This window comes from Salvelinus namaycush, chromosome 21 (genome assembly GCF_016432855.1).
Source record: "Salvelinus namaycush isolate Seneca chromosome 21, SaNama_1.0, whole genome shotgun sequence".
NCBI classification, from domain to species: Eukaryota; Metazoa; Chordata; class Actinopteri; order Salmoniformes; family Salmonidae; genus Salvelinus; species Salvelinus namaycush.
The window spans coordinates 33,472,390-33,491,218 of record NC_052327.1 but is presented as its reverse complement, the minus strand read 5'-3'; the positions used below and the strand labels follow the sequence as shown (position 1 = coordinate 33,491,218).

The 18,829-nt window shown below is 47.3% G+C and overlaps 1 protein-coding gene across 1 annotated transcript in view; it reads left to right on the top strand.

The window, feature by feature from the left end:
* Positions 1-18,829, top strand: part of mical2b (microtubule associated monooxygenase, calponin and LIM domain containing 2b) — a 79,031-nt gene that overhangs the window by 43,450 nt on the left and 16,752 nt on the right. The window contains exons 13-21 of the mRNA XM_039016910.1: positions 534-630; positions 5,103-5,180; positions 5,295-5,420; positions 8,302-8,488; positions 8,622-8,698; positions 8,846-9,204; positions 12,562-12,654; positions 12,756-12,826; positions 15,101-15,166. Of these exons, the coding sequence (XP_038872838.1) occupies positions 534-630; positions 5,103-5,180; positions 5,295-5,420; positions 8,302-8,488; positions 8,622-8,698; positions 8,846-9,204; positions 12,562-12,654; positions 12,756-12,826; positions 15,101-15,166 (1,154 nt within the window). The remainder of the gene's footprint in view (positions 1-533; positions 631-5,102; positions 5,181-5,294; positions 5,421-8,301; positions 8,489-8,621; positions 8,699-8,845; positions 9,205-12,561; positions 12,655-12,755; positions 12,827-15,100; positions 15,167-18,829) is intronic.

Sequence of the window (18,829 nt, the reverse complement as noted above, 5' to 3'; positions counted from 1 at the left end):
AAAATTACTTGTCATGCACAAAATAGTTGTCCTAACTGACTTGCCAAAACTACAGTTTGTTAAAAAGACATTTCTGGAGTGGTTAAAAAAAACGAGGTGTAATGACTCCAACCTAAATGTATGTAAACTTAGGATTTCAACTGTACATGTAGGCCCCAGTTCAGGTCACCTCACGCTCATGGTAATAATAATGCCTCTATGAGCTATATGGCTGCCTTTATAGAATACAGAAGGCGTTATGGCATTTCATTCAACAAGAATACTGATGATTTAGCCAGATAATTGGTTAATGGGGGGAACTAATGGGTAATGCCCTCACAATAGTCTGACACTTGATTAATCATCTTGAACCAGTTTCCAACTGTGGATACTGTAGTCTTGTTTGTGCTTTTATTTTCACATTTTTCTATCTGGTTACCCTCTTGATTTGGCTTGACCTGGTTTGGATGGTTTAATATGGTATGTGTATTATAGTATATCACGTATCAAAATGCTCATTACAACACGCTGCTATGATTTGTTACAGGTACAAGGGAAACGGATGAGAACAATGAGGACTATTCATCCGAGTCTGCAAACTCAGTTTACAACTTAATGAACCAAACACAGACAAGAAAGAGGATCCCAAAGGTAACATGAGCTCGCTCGCTCTCTCTCCCTCTTGCTCGCTCGCTCTCTCTCCCTCTTGCTCGCTCGCTCTCTCTCCCTCTTGCTCGCTCGCTCTCTCTCCCTCTTGCTCGCTCGCTCTCTCTCCCTCTTGCTCGCTCGCTCTCTCTCCCTCTTGCTCGCTCGCTCTCTCTCCCTCTTGCTCGCTCGCTCTCTCTCCCTCTTGCTCGCTCGCTCTCTCTCCCTCTTGCTCGCTCGCTCTCTCTCCCTCTTGCTCGCTCGCTCGCTCTCCCTCTTGCTCGCTCGCTCGCTCTCTCTCCCCCTTGCTCGCTCGCTCTCTCTCTCTCCCCCTTGCTCGCTCGCTCTCTCTCTCTCCCCCTTGCTCGCTCGCTCTCTCTCTCTCCCCCTTGCTCGCTCGCTCTCTCTCTCTCCCCCTTGCTCGCTCGCTCTCTCTCTCTCCCCCTTGCTCGCTCGCTCTCTCTCTCTCCCCCTTGCTCGCTCGCTCTCTCTCTCTCCCCCTTGCTCGCTCGCTCTCTCTCTCTCCCCCTTGCTCGCTCGCTCTCTCTCTCTCCCCCTTGCTCGCTCGCTCTCTCTCTCTCCCCCTTGCTCGCTCGCTCTCTCTCTCTCCCCCTTGCTCGCTCGCTCTCTCTCTCTCCCCCTTGCTCGCTCGCTCTCTCTCTCTCCCCCTTGCTCGCTCGCTCTCTCTCTCTCCCCCTTGCTCGCTCGCTCTCTCTCTCTCCCCCTTGCTCGCTCGCTCTCTCTCTCTCCCCCTTGCTCGCTCGCTCTCTCTCTCTCCCCCTTGCTCGCTCGCTCTCTCTCTCTCCCCCTTGCTCGCTCGCTCTCTCTCTCTCCCCCTTGCTCGCTCGCTCTCTCTCTCTCCCCCTTGCTCGCTCGCTCTCTCTCTCTCCCCCTTGCTCGCTCGCTCTCTCTCCCCCTTGCTCGCTCGCTCTCTCTCCCCCTTGCTCGCTCGCTCTCTCTCCCTCTTGCTCGCTCGCTCTCTCTCCCTCTTGCTCGCTCGCTCTCTCTCCCTCTTGCTCGCTCGCTCTCTCTCCCCTCTTGCTCGCTCGCCCTCTCCCCCTCTTGCTCGCTCGCCCTCTCCCCCTCTTGCTCGCTCGCCCTCTCCCCCTCTTGCTCGCTCGCCCTCTCCCCCTCTTGCTCGCTCGCCCTCTCCCCCTCTTGCTCGCTCGCCCTCTCCCCCTCTTGCTCGCTCGCCCTCTCCCCCTCTTGCTCGCTCGCCCTCTCCCCCTCTTGCTCGCTCGCCCTCTCCCCCTCTTGCTCGCTCGCCCTCTCCCCCTCTTGCTCGCTCGCCCTCTCCCTCGCTCTCCCTCTCGCTCGCTCTCCCTCTCGCTCGCTCTCCCTCTCGCTCGCTCTCCCTCTCGCTCGCTCTCCCTCTCGCTCGCTCTCCCGCTCGCTCGCCCTCTTGCTCGCTCGCCCTCCCGCTCGCTCGCCCTCTTGCTCGCTCGCCCTCTTGCTCGCTCGCCCTCTTGCTCGCTCGCCCTCTTGCTCGCTCGCCCTCTTGCTCGCTCGCCCTCTTGCTCGCTCCCCCTCTTGCTCGCTCCCCCTCTTGCTCGCTCCCCCTCTTGCTCGCTCGCCCTCTTGCTCGCTCGCCCTCTCTCCCTCTCTCCCTCTCGCTCGCTCTCCCTCTCGCTCGCTCGCCCTCTCTCCCTCTCGCTCGCTCGCCCTCTCTCCCTCTCGCTCGCTCGCCCTCTCTCCCTCTCGCTCGCTCGCCCTCTCTCCCTCTCGCTCGCTCGCCCTCTCTCCCTCTCGCTCGCTCGCCCTCTCTCCCTCTCGCTCGCTCGCCCTCTCTCCCTCTCGCTCGCTCGCCCTCTCTCCCTCTCGCTCGCTCGCCCTCTCTCCCTCTCGCTCGCTCGCTCTCTCTCCCTCTCGCTCGCTCGCTCTCTCCCCCTCTCGCTCGCTCCCCCTCTCGCTCGCTCCCCCTCTCGCTCGCTCCCCCTCTCGCTCGCTCCCCCTCTCGCTCGCTCCCCCTCTCGCTCGCTCCCCCTCTCGCTCGCTCCCCCTCTCGCTCGCTCCCCCTCTCGCTCGCTCCCCCTCTCGCTCGCTCGCCCTCTCGCTCGCTCGCCCTCTTGCTCGCTCGCCCGCCCTCTCTCCCTCTTGCTCGCTCGCCCTCTCTCCCTCTTGCTCGCTCGCCCTCTCTCCCTCTTGCTCGCTCGCCCTCTCTCCCTCTTGCTCGCTCGCCCTCTCTCCCTCTTGCTCGCTCGCCCTCTCTCCCTCTTGCTCGCTCGCCCTCTCTCCCTCTTGCTCGCTCGCCCTCTCTCCCTCTTGCTCGCTCGCCCTCTCTCCCTCTTGCTCGCTCGCCCTCTCTCCCTCTTGCTCGCTCGCCCTCTCTCCCTCTTGCTCGCTCGCCCTCTCTCCCTCTTGCTCGCTCGCCCTCTCTCCCTCTTGCTCGCTCGCCCTCTCTCCCTCTTGCTCGCTCGCCCTCTCTCCCTCTTGCTCGCTCGCCCTCTCTCCCTCTTGCTCGCTCGCCCTCTCTCCCTCTTGCTCGCTCGCCCTCTCTCCCTCTTGCTCGCTCGCCCTCTCTCCCTCTTGCTCGCTCGCCCTCGCTCCCTCTTGCTCGCTCGCCCTCTCTCCCTCTTGCTCGCTCGCTCTCTTGCTCGCTCGCTCTCTTGCTCGCTCGCTCTCTTGCTCGCTCGCTCTCTTGCTCGCTCGCTCTCTTGCTCGCTCGCTCTCTTGCTCGCTCGCTCTCTTGCTCGCTCGCCCTCTTGCTCGCTCGCCCTCTCTCCCTCTCGCTCGCTCGCCCTCTCTCCCTCTCGCTCGCTCTCCCTCTCGCTCGCTCGCCCTCTCTCCCTCTCGCTCGCTCGCCCTCTCTCCCTCTCGCTCGCTCGCTCTCTCTCCCGCTCGCTCGCTCGCTCGCTCTCTCTCCCTCTCGCTCGCTCGCTCGCTCTCTCTCCCTCTCGCTCGCTCGCTCTCTCTCCCTCTCGCTCGCTCGCTCTCTCTCCCTCTCGCTCGCTCGCTCTCTTGCTCGCTCGCTCTCTTGCTCGCTCGCTCTCTTGCTCGCTCGCTCTCTTGCTCGCTCGCTCTCTTGCTCGCTCGCTCTCTTGCTCGCTCGCCCTCGCTCGCTCGCCCTCTCTCCCTCTCGCTCGCTCGCCCTCTCTCCCTCTCGCTCGCTCGCCCTCTCTCCCTCTCGCTCGCTCGCCCTCTCTCCCTCTCGCTCGCTCGCCCTCTCTCCCTCTCGCTCGCTCGCCCTCTCTCCCTCTCGCTCGCTCGCCCTCTCTCCCTCTCGCTCGCTCGCCCTCTCTCCCTCTCGCTCGCTCGCCCTCTCTCGCTCGCTCGCCCTCTCTCGCTCGCTCGCCCTCTCTCGCTCGCTCGCCCTCTCTCGCTCGCTCGCTCGCTCTCCCTCTCGCTCGCTCGCTCGCTCTCCCTCTCGCTCGCTCGCTCTCCCGCTCGCTCGCTCTCCCGCTCGCTCGCTCTCCCGCTCGCTCGCTCGCTCGCTCCCTCTTGCTCGCTCGCTCGCTCGCTCTCTCCCTCTTGCTCGCTCGCTCGCTCTCTCCCTCTTGCTCGCTCGCTCTCTCCCTCTTGCTCGCTCGCTCGCTCTCTCCCTCTTGCTCGCTCGCTCTCTCCCTCTTGCTCGCTCGCTCGCTCGCTCTCTCCCTCTTGCTCGCTCGCTCGCTCGCTCGCTCCCTCTTGCTCGCTCGCTCGCTCGCTCTCTCCCTCTTGCTCGCTCGCTCGCTCGCTCTCTCCCTCTTGCTCGCTCGCTCGCTCTCCCTCTTGCTCGCTCGCTCGCTCTCCCTCTTGCTCGCTCGCTCGCTCTCCCTCTTGCTCGCTCGCTCGCTCTCCCTCTTGCTCGCTCGCTCGCTCTCCCTCTTGCTCGCTCGCTCGCGCTCTCTCCCGCTCGCTCGCGCTCTCTCTCCCGCTCGCTCGCGCTCTCTCTCCCGCTCGCTCGCGCTCTCTCTCCCGCTCGCTCGCGCTCTCTCTCCCGCTCTCTCGCCCTCTTGCGCTCTCTCGCCCTCTCTGGCCCTCTTGCGCTCTCTCGCCCTCTTGCGCTCGCTCGCCCTCTCTGGCCCTCTTGCGCTCGCTCGCCCTCTCTGGCCCTCTTGCGCTCGCTCGCCCTCTCTGGCCCTCTTGCGCTCGCTCGCCCTCTCTGGCCCTCTTGCGCTCGCTCTCCGGCTTGCGCTCTCTCTCCCTCGCTCTCTCGCGCGCTCGCTCGCTCCCTCCCTCCCTCCCTCTTGCGTGCTCGGCGGTCGCTCGCTCTCCCATGTGCAGGCTTTAAAAGGAAAGCATTGCAGCAACAAAGGCGTACATGTAAATCAGATTTAGCCTACGTCAAGTGTTTGTCAACGTAAGTGCATGTTAACTTTGCAGATAAAATCAATTCCTCTGTGCCAATAGGAGAGTAGATAAGGTATGTGAACGAGAGATAATCCAGATCTCACAAGGCATACTTTCTTATGGATAACCCTCAGACTCATAACCTTTTGATTGTGAAGTGAATGAGGGTAAAATAAACGGGTGTATTTTGTACTGCCTTTTCCTCACAGGATGACAAGAGGCTGGAGAAAGATGACCCAATGAGCAAAAGACAAAGAAAGGGCAACTACTTAGAGGAGGTGTGTTTAGTAGCAACAAGTATCTCTATCACGAGTATGGCTTTAGATGGCACAATTTTAGTAGTGTTAAAGGGACTGCATATTCATTTGGCGCTTTATCTCCATGGCTGGTTATGTCTCCAGTTGTCCTGTCAGAGTGCCCCCCCTGCAGGTGAGGGCGGAGAGCAGAATAAGGTGCGCTCCATGGCCACCCAGCTGCTGGCCAAGATTGAGGAGAATGCGGCGCCTGGCGGTGCCCTGCCTAAAAAGGTGAGCAGCTGTACTGTACTCTGACCAGAAGGGTAAATGGTATGGTCCCTGTACGCTGTGCTGTGTAGAGACGGTGACAAATATCCCAGTAATGCAGGTAACGTGTATGGTTGCATACTGACTATACTCAATGCGCTCAGTGCTTATGGTTACTGTAAGACTCTTCAGTTCTAGACTCTGTATGTTGGCCCAACATACTACCGTTAAGACTGAATGTTCATGTTGTCCGTACGTTTCTTCTGATGGCTATCTGGTTTTAGAATCTTTACCACTGTACGAGTGCTTGCCGGCAGTCTTTTCAAATGTTTATGAAATAATTTTTTTTATTTAGGAGGAGGTTGTGCCTTTTAAACCATGATACAGAAGAGAATACAGTATGAAACCCCAGGAAATGACTGAGTGGCTGTTAGCAGGGCATCTGTTCAAATACTCTAACTAAATGCCTTGAAATATCTGATTATGGCGTTGAATGCCATGGAACACATGCAGTGTAATGGATGACTGCAGTGTGTGGTTTTGAATGGTAGTACAGAAACTAGAGGTCGACCGATTATGATTTTTCAACGCCGATACCGATTATTGGAGGACCAAAAAAGCCGATACCGATTAATCGGCTGATTTAAATAAAAATAATAATAATAATATTTAAAAAAAAATATATATATATATATAATACATTTTTTTTAATTAAAACAACAATTTGTAATAATGACAATTACAACAATACTGAATGAACACTAATTTTAACTTAATATAATACATCAATAAAATCAATTTAGTCTCAAATAAATAATGAAACATGTTCAATTTGGTTTAAATAATGCAAAAACTAAGTGTTGGAGAATAAAGTAAAAGTGCAATATGTACCATGTAAGAAAGCTAACGTTTTAAGTTCCTTGCTCAGAACATATGAATGCTGGTGGTTCCTTTTAAAAGCAGTGGTTTGCGCTTTCAGTTTCGCTTGAATGCTGCCATCAATCCACGATTTCTGGTTTGGGAATGTTTTAATAGTTGCTGTGGGTACGACATCGCTGATGCACTTGCTAATAAACTCGCTCACCGAATCAGCGTATTCGTCAATCCCAATCCACGTGATCGAAGCAATCTTGAAGCGTGGAATCAGATTGGTCGGACAAGCGTTGAACAGACCTGAGCGCGGGAGCTTCCTGTTTTAGTCTCTGTCTATAGGCAGGGAGCAACAAAATGGAGTCGTGGTCAGCTTTTCCGAAAGGAGGGCGGGGGAGGGCCTTATATGCATCACGGAAGTTAGAATAACAATGATCTAGGGTTTTACCAGCCCTGGTAGCACAATCGATATGCTGATAGAATTTAGGGAGTCTTGTTTTCAGATTAGCCTTGTTAAAATCCCCAGCTACAATGAATGCAGCCTCAGGATATGTGGTTTCCAGTTTACATAGAGTCAAATAAAGTTTGTTCAGGGCCATCGATGTGTCTGTTTGGGGGGGAATATATGCGGCTGTGATTATAATCGAAGAGAATTCTCTTGGTAGATAATGCGGTCGACATTTGATTGTGAGGAGTTATAAGTCAGGTGAACAGAAGGACTTGAGTTCATGTATGTTGTTATGATCACACCACGTCTCGTTGATCATAAGGCATACCCCCCCGCCCCTCTTCTTACCAGAAAGATGCTTGTTTCTGTCGGCGCGATGCGTGAAGAAACTGAGAATGTTTTTGAAGTCTGGTAACAGCTTGATAATCCATTTTAAGTCCATTTAGTGGCAGAGATTTTTATTGCACAATGTTTTGTTTCCATGGTGTTGCAGTTCTGAGAATTTCAGGTCAGGTGACCTCCCTCTGCATGATGATCGTGGTCTGTGAAGATACTAATGAGTGAATGTTCATATCTTCACTAGAAAAGATAAAGGTTGAGCTGTTGAAATAGGGACTGTGTACTGTCAAGCATTCTGACCTGAATCTTGTGGTGAATTCTCCAGTCATGAGCCATGGTGTTTTGTGTAAAGGCCTCCAGGGGCCACAGCAATGGGAACTCCATGCACTCATGTGGGCGTCTGTTCACACAGGGTTTTGCCCCACTTCAGGTCTTCAAGTCTAGAGCGGTAAACAGTATTTTGCTTTGCCACACCATGCAGAGCCTTGCCAAGCTACCGTATTTGACTAGTTTTCTGCTATGGTCCAGAGAATTGTTGATTTCATCATCATGATCGTCTCTCACTGTGCTGGATAAATTCCCTACTAATTAAGTTCCCATTTCATGAAATATTTTAAAGTTTTTGCCTTCAAAATACCAGGGACCATTGAAAGGTATGACTTATTCCTTATGGCCGTATTACTAATTTGGTTAGGTTATATTGTACTTGGTGTTACTCTTCAGTCTGGAAGGTTCTCTGAGGGCTCCCGAGTGGCGCAGCGGTCTAAGGCACTGCATCTCAGTGCTAGAGGTGTCACTACAGACCCTGGTTAGATTCCAGGCTGAATCACCGGCCGTGATTGGGAGTCCCACAATTTGCCCAGCGTCATCCAGGTTAGGGTTTGGCCGGGGTAGGCCGTCACTGTAGATAAGAATTTGTTCTTAATGGACTTGCTTAGTTTAATAAAGGTTAAATAAATAAATAAAATGATGAAATCCTCACTAGTCCTATCCCACTGCCTGCCTTAACATGTAACCCTAATGTGGATGTTAACTTATTAGGTGGTCATACCACCACCTAATACTGTACACTGCTAGAAGAAATGGTGCTATATAGAACCAAAAGGGGTTCAATGGCTCACTTTTTATATGGCTCTCAACCGCAAAGCTCCCTAATTTTTAGCAGTAGACGACTACGCTAACAGCTTGCCTATTCTGTTCTCTCCATATCCCTAACCTGCTGCTGTTGTCTGTGCTGTCTCCTGCCAGTGTGTTGGAAGGAAGGAGTTTCCTCAGAACCTGGGAGGCAGTGACATGTGTCACTTCTGCTCCAAGCGTGTGTACGTGATGGAGCGTCTCAGCGCTGAGGGCCACTTCTTCCACAGGGAGTGTTTCCGCTGTGACGTCTGCAGCTCCACACTACGCCTGGGCGGACATGCCTACAACTCCCAACAGGGTATGATCCTGACACACCCATATACCAACCTCTTTTTCCACCCGGGTGCAGAAGCCGTTTGTCCATTTTTAGTTGATATTTAGTGACAACAGGCATGTGTTTTAGTATGTGATTTGATGTATTTGTTTTACAGGCAAGTTTTATTGCAAGCTTCACTATTCTCAGCGCCAACCCAGCCTTCAAAGTTCAAGCAAGTTCCAGAGGAGAACGGTAAACAGCTTTCAGTAACAGCGAAACAGTCAGTCATTTTTACTTGGGAAGTATGATGTTATTTGTGATATTTTAACATTTTTATTTATGTGTTTAGTCACCACTTAGTCTGATTTTTAAATGTTATGTTGTGCCTATCACACACAGGAGGACCAGGGACATCTGACCTCTTTGGCGAACGGGAGTGACCCCAACTCAACCATGGGCAGCCTGCAGAGCCAGCCGCCAGGTACCCTGTGTTCCTTCCTTAGGAGAAGCCTGCGCTGGCCGCTGCACGCTGGCCAAACAGTGTGTGGGACGCCCCACCGGCTGGCCTGCTGGGTGCATGGGGCAGTCAGTCAGGCGGGGCTCCACCTCAGGGATCGCTCAGAGGACTACGGCTTCCTGTACGAGCTGCTGAGTCTGGGCCTGCCCCTACTGAGCATGCTGCACGAGCTCCTGGGCCAGATTTACATGGAGGCTGGGCAGCCTGAGCCCCAGCCCCAAGGCCTACTGCCCTGGGCCCAGTAGCGTCTAGGACTCAGGGCCAACTAGAGATGCAGTGCCTGGTGCCTCATGGACTTAATGCTGTACTGTACTCTCTGTGACGCAAGTGCCTGAGCTACAGCAGTCTACACAATGTAAAATGCTTTATGCAGATTCTAAAATGATGTTCAATTTCAAGTCTTCTATTCTTTATTTGATTTTATGACAAACAAACTTCATGTTCATGAAAGTATTATACCAAGTGCGATGCATGGTTCTTAAAGGGATACTTTGGGATTTTGGCAATGAAGTCCTACTTCCCCGTAGTCAGATGAACCATTGGATACCATTTTTATGTCTCCTTCCAATATGAAGGAAGTTTGAGGTAGTTTCGCGAGCCAATGCTCCACTAGCATTAGCGCAATGACTGGAAGTCTATGGAATCTTGAAATCATGCTAGCAGTTATCATAGACTTCCAGTCATTGTGCTAGTTAGCAACTTCCTTCAAACTACAGAGACATAAAAATGGTATCCATGGGTTCATCTGACTCTGGGGAGGTAGTTAAAGGGCCAAAATCCTTAAGTATCCTTTTAACATGCATCCTTTCAATTACTTAATCTTTTATTTCAGTATTCCTAAGCTTATTTTTGGGTAAAATTATTTTAACATTTTGTAATCCATAATGGATCCACTAAAAGCACTTGACTTGGCGGGACTGCTAAGGTTGTGTGTAGTGCCTGGTGTGCTTGTGTTTTGTGGAGTCTGTTGAACGGAGTACTGCTTTTTCTTGAACTGCACTGCTATATTGCGCCTGTGAGGCACGTAATGGAGATGGCAAACAGTATTATTGTTTTTGCATCTCACTAGCTTTTTTCTAAGATGATTCCGGAGGGTATTTTGTTGCTATATTTTTGTTTTAGAATCTTCTTTCACATTTTTCTAGTGCAGTTTAATGGGACACATTTGATTTTAGATGAATCTGAGTTAAACTCTCATTGTTGTAAAAGAACATAGAGGATCCTCATGTTTATCTCTACATCAGGTACTGTAGCAAATTCTTCCAAAGAAAGATTGTTTTTCTTTGAAATATTTAGGTATAGTTCTTTGCTTTTGTACTGCTTGGATCACAAGACTTGGATTTGACGCACATTTTTGCACATATTCTAATATGCAAATGATCCCAGGAATGTTTGTTCTGAAGTGTTCTGAATCAATAGCTTGGTCTGGTAGTACAGTTATGACTTGTTTTTGAAAAGGATTGCTAAGTGTTGCAACAAAGCTTTTATTTTATTTGTGATTCTTAATATTTTTAGGTCATGTTTTCCCTTCCATATTTCTTACATTTCATTTCTCCATTCTTTCATTATGTAGTCTGTTTCAAATTCCATTACTGCAACCTATGGCTGATTGCTGCGAACTCTGATTGGTATCTTAAATAAATCCCACGGTGCGCACACACACACACACACACACACACACACACACACACACACACACACAACAATCATTGTGACGGGCTGAATCGTTATGGCAGGAAGGTGATGGCCTACTTGGGTCACATGATCAATATTGTTGCTTTGCGTTCGCTGCCTCCATAGCTCTTTGTGACCACTCATTAACCATTCATGTTGAGAACGCAGCATGGGTCCTGTGTATGGCAAGGAGTTCATTCCGTTAGACACACATTTGTTCGATAATTGAGTCACTAGTATGTTTCAAAAGCCTTCCATTCTTCCAAGCTAACCCACTGAGACGTGCTGTTCTTTCTGACCGCTTTAACGCACAACGTGTTGAAGGTCGGAGTTTTTGGCATGCAGTTTCTTCAAGTCTTTTTGTCTGCCCCATCTGATAGTAACCTCCATCTCCCCGTCTATGTCCCCCTGTGATTCTCTGTTGCAGAAGGCGCTTATCATTCAGAAACCTTCTCAAGGGCTCTCATGTTGCTCCTAACACAAAGCTGAGCTCATTGCTCATGACAAGATCCTAGTTTTTTTGGGGCACAATTCTGCAAGTTGGCTCCAGAATATTTTGTTGTACATTTTAGTTGTTTATAAGATTTTGTTTGCTACCTTGTATTTTTCCACAGTGAATAAACTGTTTTGATTAATTTATGCTATTTAAAGCTGTAAGTATAAATAAATGTATTTGATTACATAAGTTACTTGCTTCCTCCCTTAATTTTTTTTAAACAAATTAGCCAAATTTACCAACTTTTATTGATTTTTCAAATTGACAGCAGAATTAACAACTGAAATGTTCGATTTTGCAAAAAAAAACTATTTTTTTGACCCGCACCCTCACATTAATAACCCTGTCACAAGCATAACCTCTGTTTACAAAAAACTTGTTTGCTGATTGGCACATTCCCACGCACTTAACCACACTTGAATTTCCCTGGACAGTGTCGCTCAGCCCTGTTCATTCCCCAGTCGGTCATGTGTTTTTAGGGGGGACTGAGTGACACTTCTAGGGAGCAGTTACTTTTATTTGATTTCCCCAAATAGCACAGTCACTTATTGTCACAACAAAAACCATACATTAGACCCAATGCAAAAGCGTCTCCACTATGAACTGAATTCAAATAATAGTAATAGACCATTACACGTATACTTTCACTTTATGGGTTTCTCTTTTCGGGTCTTTCTCATCTTTCTGTTTGGGTCATCTCTGGGTCATCCTTGGGTCATCTCTCGATCAAAGTATTTTTTGTTGTTGTGTTTGGATTCCAATACAATGTGACATCAACAGTATTATTTGGGTAATTGCCCTAAATTCATTCTGATTCAGCACCTCAAGTGGGCTATTGTTTGTGCTGAAGCTGTGTTGCCTCGACAATTAGACCCACATCCATAACCACAGTATACTACACCACCTAACCAACCCATTCAGTTACTGATGCAGAGCATGCCCCACGCATTTACGTAGAATTCTAGATAATGTTTGTATTGGTTTTTCATTATGAAATGTACTCAGAAGAATCTATGAAACAATTATCAACATGGCTTCAGTTTGGTTCTGTGAGTAATCACTAGCATGAATGTTCACTTTTGTTCCATATCACATGGTTGGTTTTCCTTAAATGTTGATTTATACTTTAACACAATGCTTTTACCAAGTCTCCATTTATACCTGTGTGTCTACAGATATATATATGAGACTTTTATTGCATGCTGACTGGTGCAAATGTATAAAGTAAGGTAACATGTTTGCACTGTTATTTCCAAAGCAGTAATGCAGCCTGGTAGTGTGACCTAGCCAGTTAGAGGCAGACACATTTACACATAGTAAGAGCAGTAGCTTTGTAACCATCCTAGCTGTCCTAGTTTGTTGGAGTACACTTAGTGTCATATGTGAATTTGGCCTAATAAGATTTCTATTTTCAGGACGTCACTACAGATGCACAGGTCTGATGAATGGACTGTACACCCGCACGGTGCCTGAGGTGGCCATGAACACAGTGGACCTGGACATGCCTGACTCCAACAGGACGTGAGTCCACTACTACAGCACAACCCTCAATGTGTCCTTATTCGTATATGGATATTTGCCGTTGCTCATTGTTTTTGTGTGTTGTCCATGTCTTTTTACAGTGCTGACTCGAAGAAACAGGCCAACTCCGATACATCTCTCAAACCACAAGATTCTGCACAGGAGAAGAAAGGTGTGAAGTCTCCCTGACATTCACCCACATGAAACACATTAGCCTGATTTCCCCCTAGCTTCAGCTATACAGTTGAAGACGAAGTTTACATACACTTAGGTTGGAGTCATTAAAACTTGTTTTTCAACCACTTGTTAACAAACTACAGTTTTGGCAAGTCAGTTAGGACATCTACTGTGTGCATGACACAAGTCATTTTTCCTACAATTGTTTAGAGATTATTTCACTTATTTACTGTATCAATTCCAATGGGTCAGAAGTTTACATACACTAGGTTGACTGTGCCTTTAAACAGCTTGGAAAATTCCAGAAAATGATGTCATGCCTATCAGAAGCTTCTAAAGCCTAATTGACATCATTTGAGTCAATTGGAGGTGTACCTGTGGATATATTTCAAGACCTACCTTCAAACTCAGTGCCTCTTTGCTTGACATCATTGGAAAATCAAAAGAAATCAGCCAAGACCTCAGGGAAAAAAAATTGTAGGTAGGTACCACGTTCATCTGTACAAACAATACACAAGTATAAACACCATGGGACCACGCAGCTGTCATAACCGCTCATGAAGGAGACGCGTTCTGTCTCCTAGAGATGAACGTACTTTGGTGCAAAAAGTGCAAATCAATCCCAGAACAACGGCAAAGGACCTTGTGAAGATGCTGGAGGAAATGGGTACAAAAGTATCAATATCCACGGTAAAACGAGTCCTATATCGACATAACCTGAAAGGCCACTCAGCAAGGAAGAAGCCACTGCTCCAAAGCCACCATAAAAAAGTCAGACTACGGTTTGCAATTGCACATGGGGACAAAGATCGTACTTTTTTGGAGAAATGTCCTCTGGTCTGATGAAACAAAAACAGAACTGTTTGGCCATAATGACCATTATGTTTGGAGGAAAAAGGGGGAGGCCTGCAAGCCGAAGAACATCATCACAATCGTGATGCACGGGGTGGCAGCATCATGTTGTGGGGGTGCTTTGCTGCAGGAGAGACTGGTGTACTTCACAAAATGGATGGCATCATGAGGGAGGAAAATTATGTGGATATATTGAAGCAACATCTCAAGACATCAGTCAGGAAGTTAAAGCCTGGTCGCAAATGGGTCTTCCAAATGGACAATGACCCCAAGCATACTTCCAAAGTTGTGGCAAAATGGCTTAAGGACATCAAAGTCAAGGTATTGGAGTGGCCATCACAAAGCCCTGACCTCAATCCTATAGAAAACGTGTGGGCGGGAACTGAAAAAGCGTGTGCGAGCAAGGAGGCCTACAAACCTGACTCAGTTACACCAGCTCTGTCAGGAGAAATGGGCCAGAATTCACCCAACTTATTGTGGGAAGCTTGTGGAAGGCTACCCGAAACGTTTGATCCAGGGTCAACAATTCAAAGGCAATGCTACCAGATAATAATTGAGTGTATGTAAACTTCTGACCCACTGGGAATGTGATGAAAAAGAAATTAAAGCTGAAATAAATCATTCGCTCTACTATTATTTTGACATTTCACATTTTTAAAATAGTGGTGATCCTAACTGACCTAAGACAGGGAAATTTTACTAGGATTAAATGTCAGGAATTGTGAAAAACTGAGTTTAAATGTATTTGGCTAAAGTGTAAGTAAACTTCCGACTTCAACTGTAGCTATTTCCCTGTTCTCGCCGCCCACAGCCTTGGCCTTGTAGCAGCCTAAGTTCTCTCCCAGCATCATTACAGGCGTCAGTCTGGATGTCTAGAGCGTGTAGGATATGATTCCATCCATATAGTGATATAGCCCTGGTACTGTGGGATGTAGACTTTGTTTATTAGGGTCTGAGGGAGTGAGTGATTTAGGAGCAGCCCGCCGTCCTCTGTTTCCCCGTGTGAGATCCCACTCCTCCAGTTAAGGCTCTGAAATCTGGGTGGGGCAGACAAAGCCATTCTCCCACATTAAGTGAATATTTGTCTTGGCATGGGGAGCGCTGCGCACTGCGACTGGCCTGAACATTCTGTCCGGCTGCACAGATAGGGCTGTCTACTGGCTGTCAATAGGCCACAGCTGTTCTGTTCTCCACGCTACATTTGCTGGGCTCAGTTGAAAGGTGTGCGACGCCACCCCATGGCTGAACGGTAGTTGCCTAGCACCCTAAAACTGTATAGAGACCTCTCATTCGCTTACATAACTTGTAAATGTAGAACTATAGTTTATCATTGTTTGACAGATATCCAGTTCAAATGGGTTGCCGCAGATCAATACTGTATGTGTTGTGATACGGGTTATGCCCACTCTCCCTGCAGAACATTCCAGTACCAAGTCATCCCTCCCATCTGGGAACAGCAGATGGAAGAGGAAGATCTGTGCTAGTGAGTAGGCAACCTCTGCTGTTGATAATCTGACATGATCCTTATCAGTCCTATCTATATCACCTCCTTATCCTCCTACAGGGATTTCACCCCTTCTTATTCCCTGCTGTGGCGTTACTAGCTCTGATGTTTGTGTTTTGTAGAAGTCACTGCAATGCATAGAGAGCTGTTGCAGCTGGGGCCTGGGGTGTTCTGTACTTCTTTAATAATACCAATGAGAAAAAATGACAGTACACTGACTGATGGTGTTGAAGTATTGCGTGAGAATCTGAGTTAAATGAAAGATTTAAAAGCTGAAGTGAGATCTCACATACACTAGAGGGAGCTGGTGTTCTCTGGGAAGAATATTTTAAATTTTTGTTTTGGTCTAGAGTTGTCTACAATTGAATTAGATTCGTGTTTGGACTAGGTTACTTTTCGGGATAGACCGCATTATAACTGCTCTCTTGCTGATAAAACATGATTCTGGTTACTTCAACTCTATCAAACTGTAAAGATTTTGCATACGTTATTTGATCATTTCAGACATGATTGATCATGCGTAATGACCCTTATTATACACAATGACAACACAGGTTGTTTGTGTATGTAGTGTGTGTAAATGAGCATGTATCTGAGGAGCGTGTTGTCTGATCTACCAATTTCAGTTTAATCCACCAGAAAAGACAGAACAAATATTAAGGTTAAACTCAAATATACTAATTGATAAAAAAAAAACATCATTTTAGGGAGAAAAAAATGTAGAACTGTATAATCTTTGTAAATAGGACTGGTGGAGTTAGTGCATTCAGACCCCTTGACTTTTTCCATATTTTATGTTACAGCCTTATTCTAAAATTGATTCAATCATTTCCCCCCTCATCATTCTACACACACTAGCCCATAATGACAAAGCAAAAACACGTTTTTAGAATTGTTTACAAATCACATTTACATAAGTATTAAGACCCTTTACTCAGTACTTTGTTGAATCACCTACGACAGCAATCACAGCCTCAAGTCTTCTTGGGTATGACGCTACAAGCTTGGCACACCTGTGTTCGGGGAGGTTCTCCCATTCTTCTCTGCAGATCCTCTCAACTGTATGCTCTCATTGGCTGGCCCTCACTACATATTCGTCGCCAAACCCACTGGCTCCAGGTCATCTATAAGTCTTTGCTAGGTAAAGCCCCGCCTTATCTCAGCTCACTGGTCACCATAGCAACACCTACCCGTAGCACGCGCTCCAGCAGGTATATTTCACTGGTCATCCCCAAAGCCAACACTTCCTTTGGCCGCCTTTCCTTCCAGTTCTCTGCTGTCAATGACTGGAATGAATTGCAAAAATCACTGAAGCTGGAGTCTTATATCTCCCTCACTAACTTTAAGTATCAGCTGTCAGAGCAGCTTATCGATCACTGCACCTGTACACAGCCAATCTGTAAATAGCACACCCAACTACATCATCCCCATATTGTTATTTATCATCTTGCTCTTTTGCACCCCAGTATCTCTACTTGCACATCATCATCTGCACATCTATCACTCCAGTGTTAATGCTAAATTGTAATTATCTCGCCACGATGGCCTATTTATTACCTTACCTCCCGACTCTTCATTTGCACACACTGTACATAGATTTTTCTGTGTTATTGACTGTACGTTTGTTTGTGTAACTCTGTTGTTTGTGTTGCACTGCTTTGCTTTATCTTGGCCAGGTCGCAGTTGTAAATGAGAACTTGTTCTCAACTGGCCTACCTGGTTAGATAAAGGTGAAATAAATAAAGCTCCAGTCAGAGGTCCTGAGCCCTCTGCAGCAGGTTTTCATCAAGCATCTCTCTGTACTTTGCTCTGTTAATCTTTCCCTCGATCCTAACTAGTCTCCCAGTCGCTGCTTCTGAAAAACATCCCCACAGCATGATGCTGCCACCACTGTGCTTCACCGTAGGGATGGTGCCAGGTTTCCTCCAGACGTGACACTAGGTATTCAGGCCAAAGAGTTCAGTCTTGGTTTCATCAGACCAGATAATCTTGTTTAGATGCCTTTTGGCGAAATCTAAGCGGGCTTTCGTGCCTTTTACCGAGGAGTGGCCTGATTTGATGGAGTGCTGCAAAGATGGTTGTCCTTCTGGAAGGTTCTCCCATCTCCACAGAGAAACTCTGAAGCTCTGTCACAGTGACCATCGGGTTCTTGGTTACCTCCCTGACCAAGGCCCTTCTCCCCTGATTGCTTAATTTGGCCGGGCGGCCAGTTCTAGGAAGAGTCTTGGTGGTTCCAAACTTCCATGTAAGAATGGTGGAGGCCACTGTGTTCTTGGGGACCTTCAATGATGCAGAAATGTTTTGATAGCCTTCCCCAGATCTGTGCCTCGACACAATCCTGTCTCTGAGCTCTACGGACAATTCCTTCAACCTCATGGCTTGGTTTTTGCTCTTACATGCACTGTCAACTGTGGGACCTTATATAGACCGGTATGTGCCTTTCCAAATCATGTCCAATCAATTGAATCTACCTCAGGATGCACCTGATCTCAATTTCAAATATCATAAGTGTCTGAATACTTATGTTAACTTTTTATAAATGTGCTAAAATGTCTAAACCTGTTTTTGCTTTGTCATTATGGGGTATTGTGTGTAGATTGATAAAGAAACAACAATTTAATCTATTTCAGAATAAGGCTGTAACATAACAAAATATGGAAAAAGTGAAAGGGTCTGGAATACTTTCCCGGATGTACTGTATCTCACACATGCAGCTAACAAAATACATGGAAAAGTCTGCTCTACCCAAAATTACAACCAACTAAATGCAGCATTACCGCAAAAAAATGGAAAATGGAAGAGGGAAGGGGGAGAAGGAACTTGTCTGGCCGTCCTGCATTAAAGACAAATTGGTTAAAGAAAATTGTGTTAAATGAAAAAATATACCAGTTTAATTTCAGGACCAAAAAAATTACCGCTATGTCATATAGATTGCAAAATAGTTGGGATAAATTTTCCGATGTACCAATTCCATGCCACATGGTTTATGAACTGATTCCCAAAGCATCTGATTCAGAACTTTTTTCAATTTGAAATGATTATACAAAATTCTTGCAACCAATAGAATTGTGTGTGTGTGCATACATACATACATACATACATACATACATACATACATACATACATACATACATACATACATACGGATACAAACATCCCAGCTCTGCAGATTTTGCTGCGAAGGGACAGAATCATTAGATCATTTGTTTCGGTACTGTCCATACATAGCTTGTTTTTGTTCACAGGTTCAGGTATGGCTGAAGAATTGCAACATTTACCTGGAGCTAACTGCAGATAGCACTGCCGGGTGATTTGAAAAGTCATAGTCAATCGCTCAATAATATAATACTCTTAAACCATTTTTTTTTTAAATGTACAATCTTTAGAAACTATGAGAATAGAAAGGTTCAGAACTTTGTGAAACATAACATCACAGTTAAAAATATATGTCAAATAAACACCAAAACTGGATGTGGTTCAAAGATGGATGGGAGGAGTTGAGTGGACCTGACGGGTTGGACAAGGTAACCAATGTAAAATATACTATGTCTGTAAAATGTATATAGGTTCAGAACTTTTGTGAAACAGCACAGTTAAAAATATATGGCAAATAGAAAATGGGATGGTCTTCAGAAGTAGATG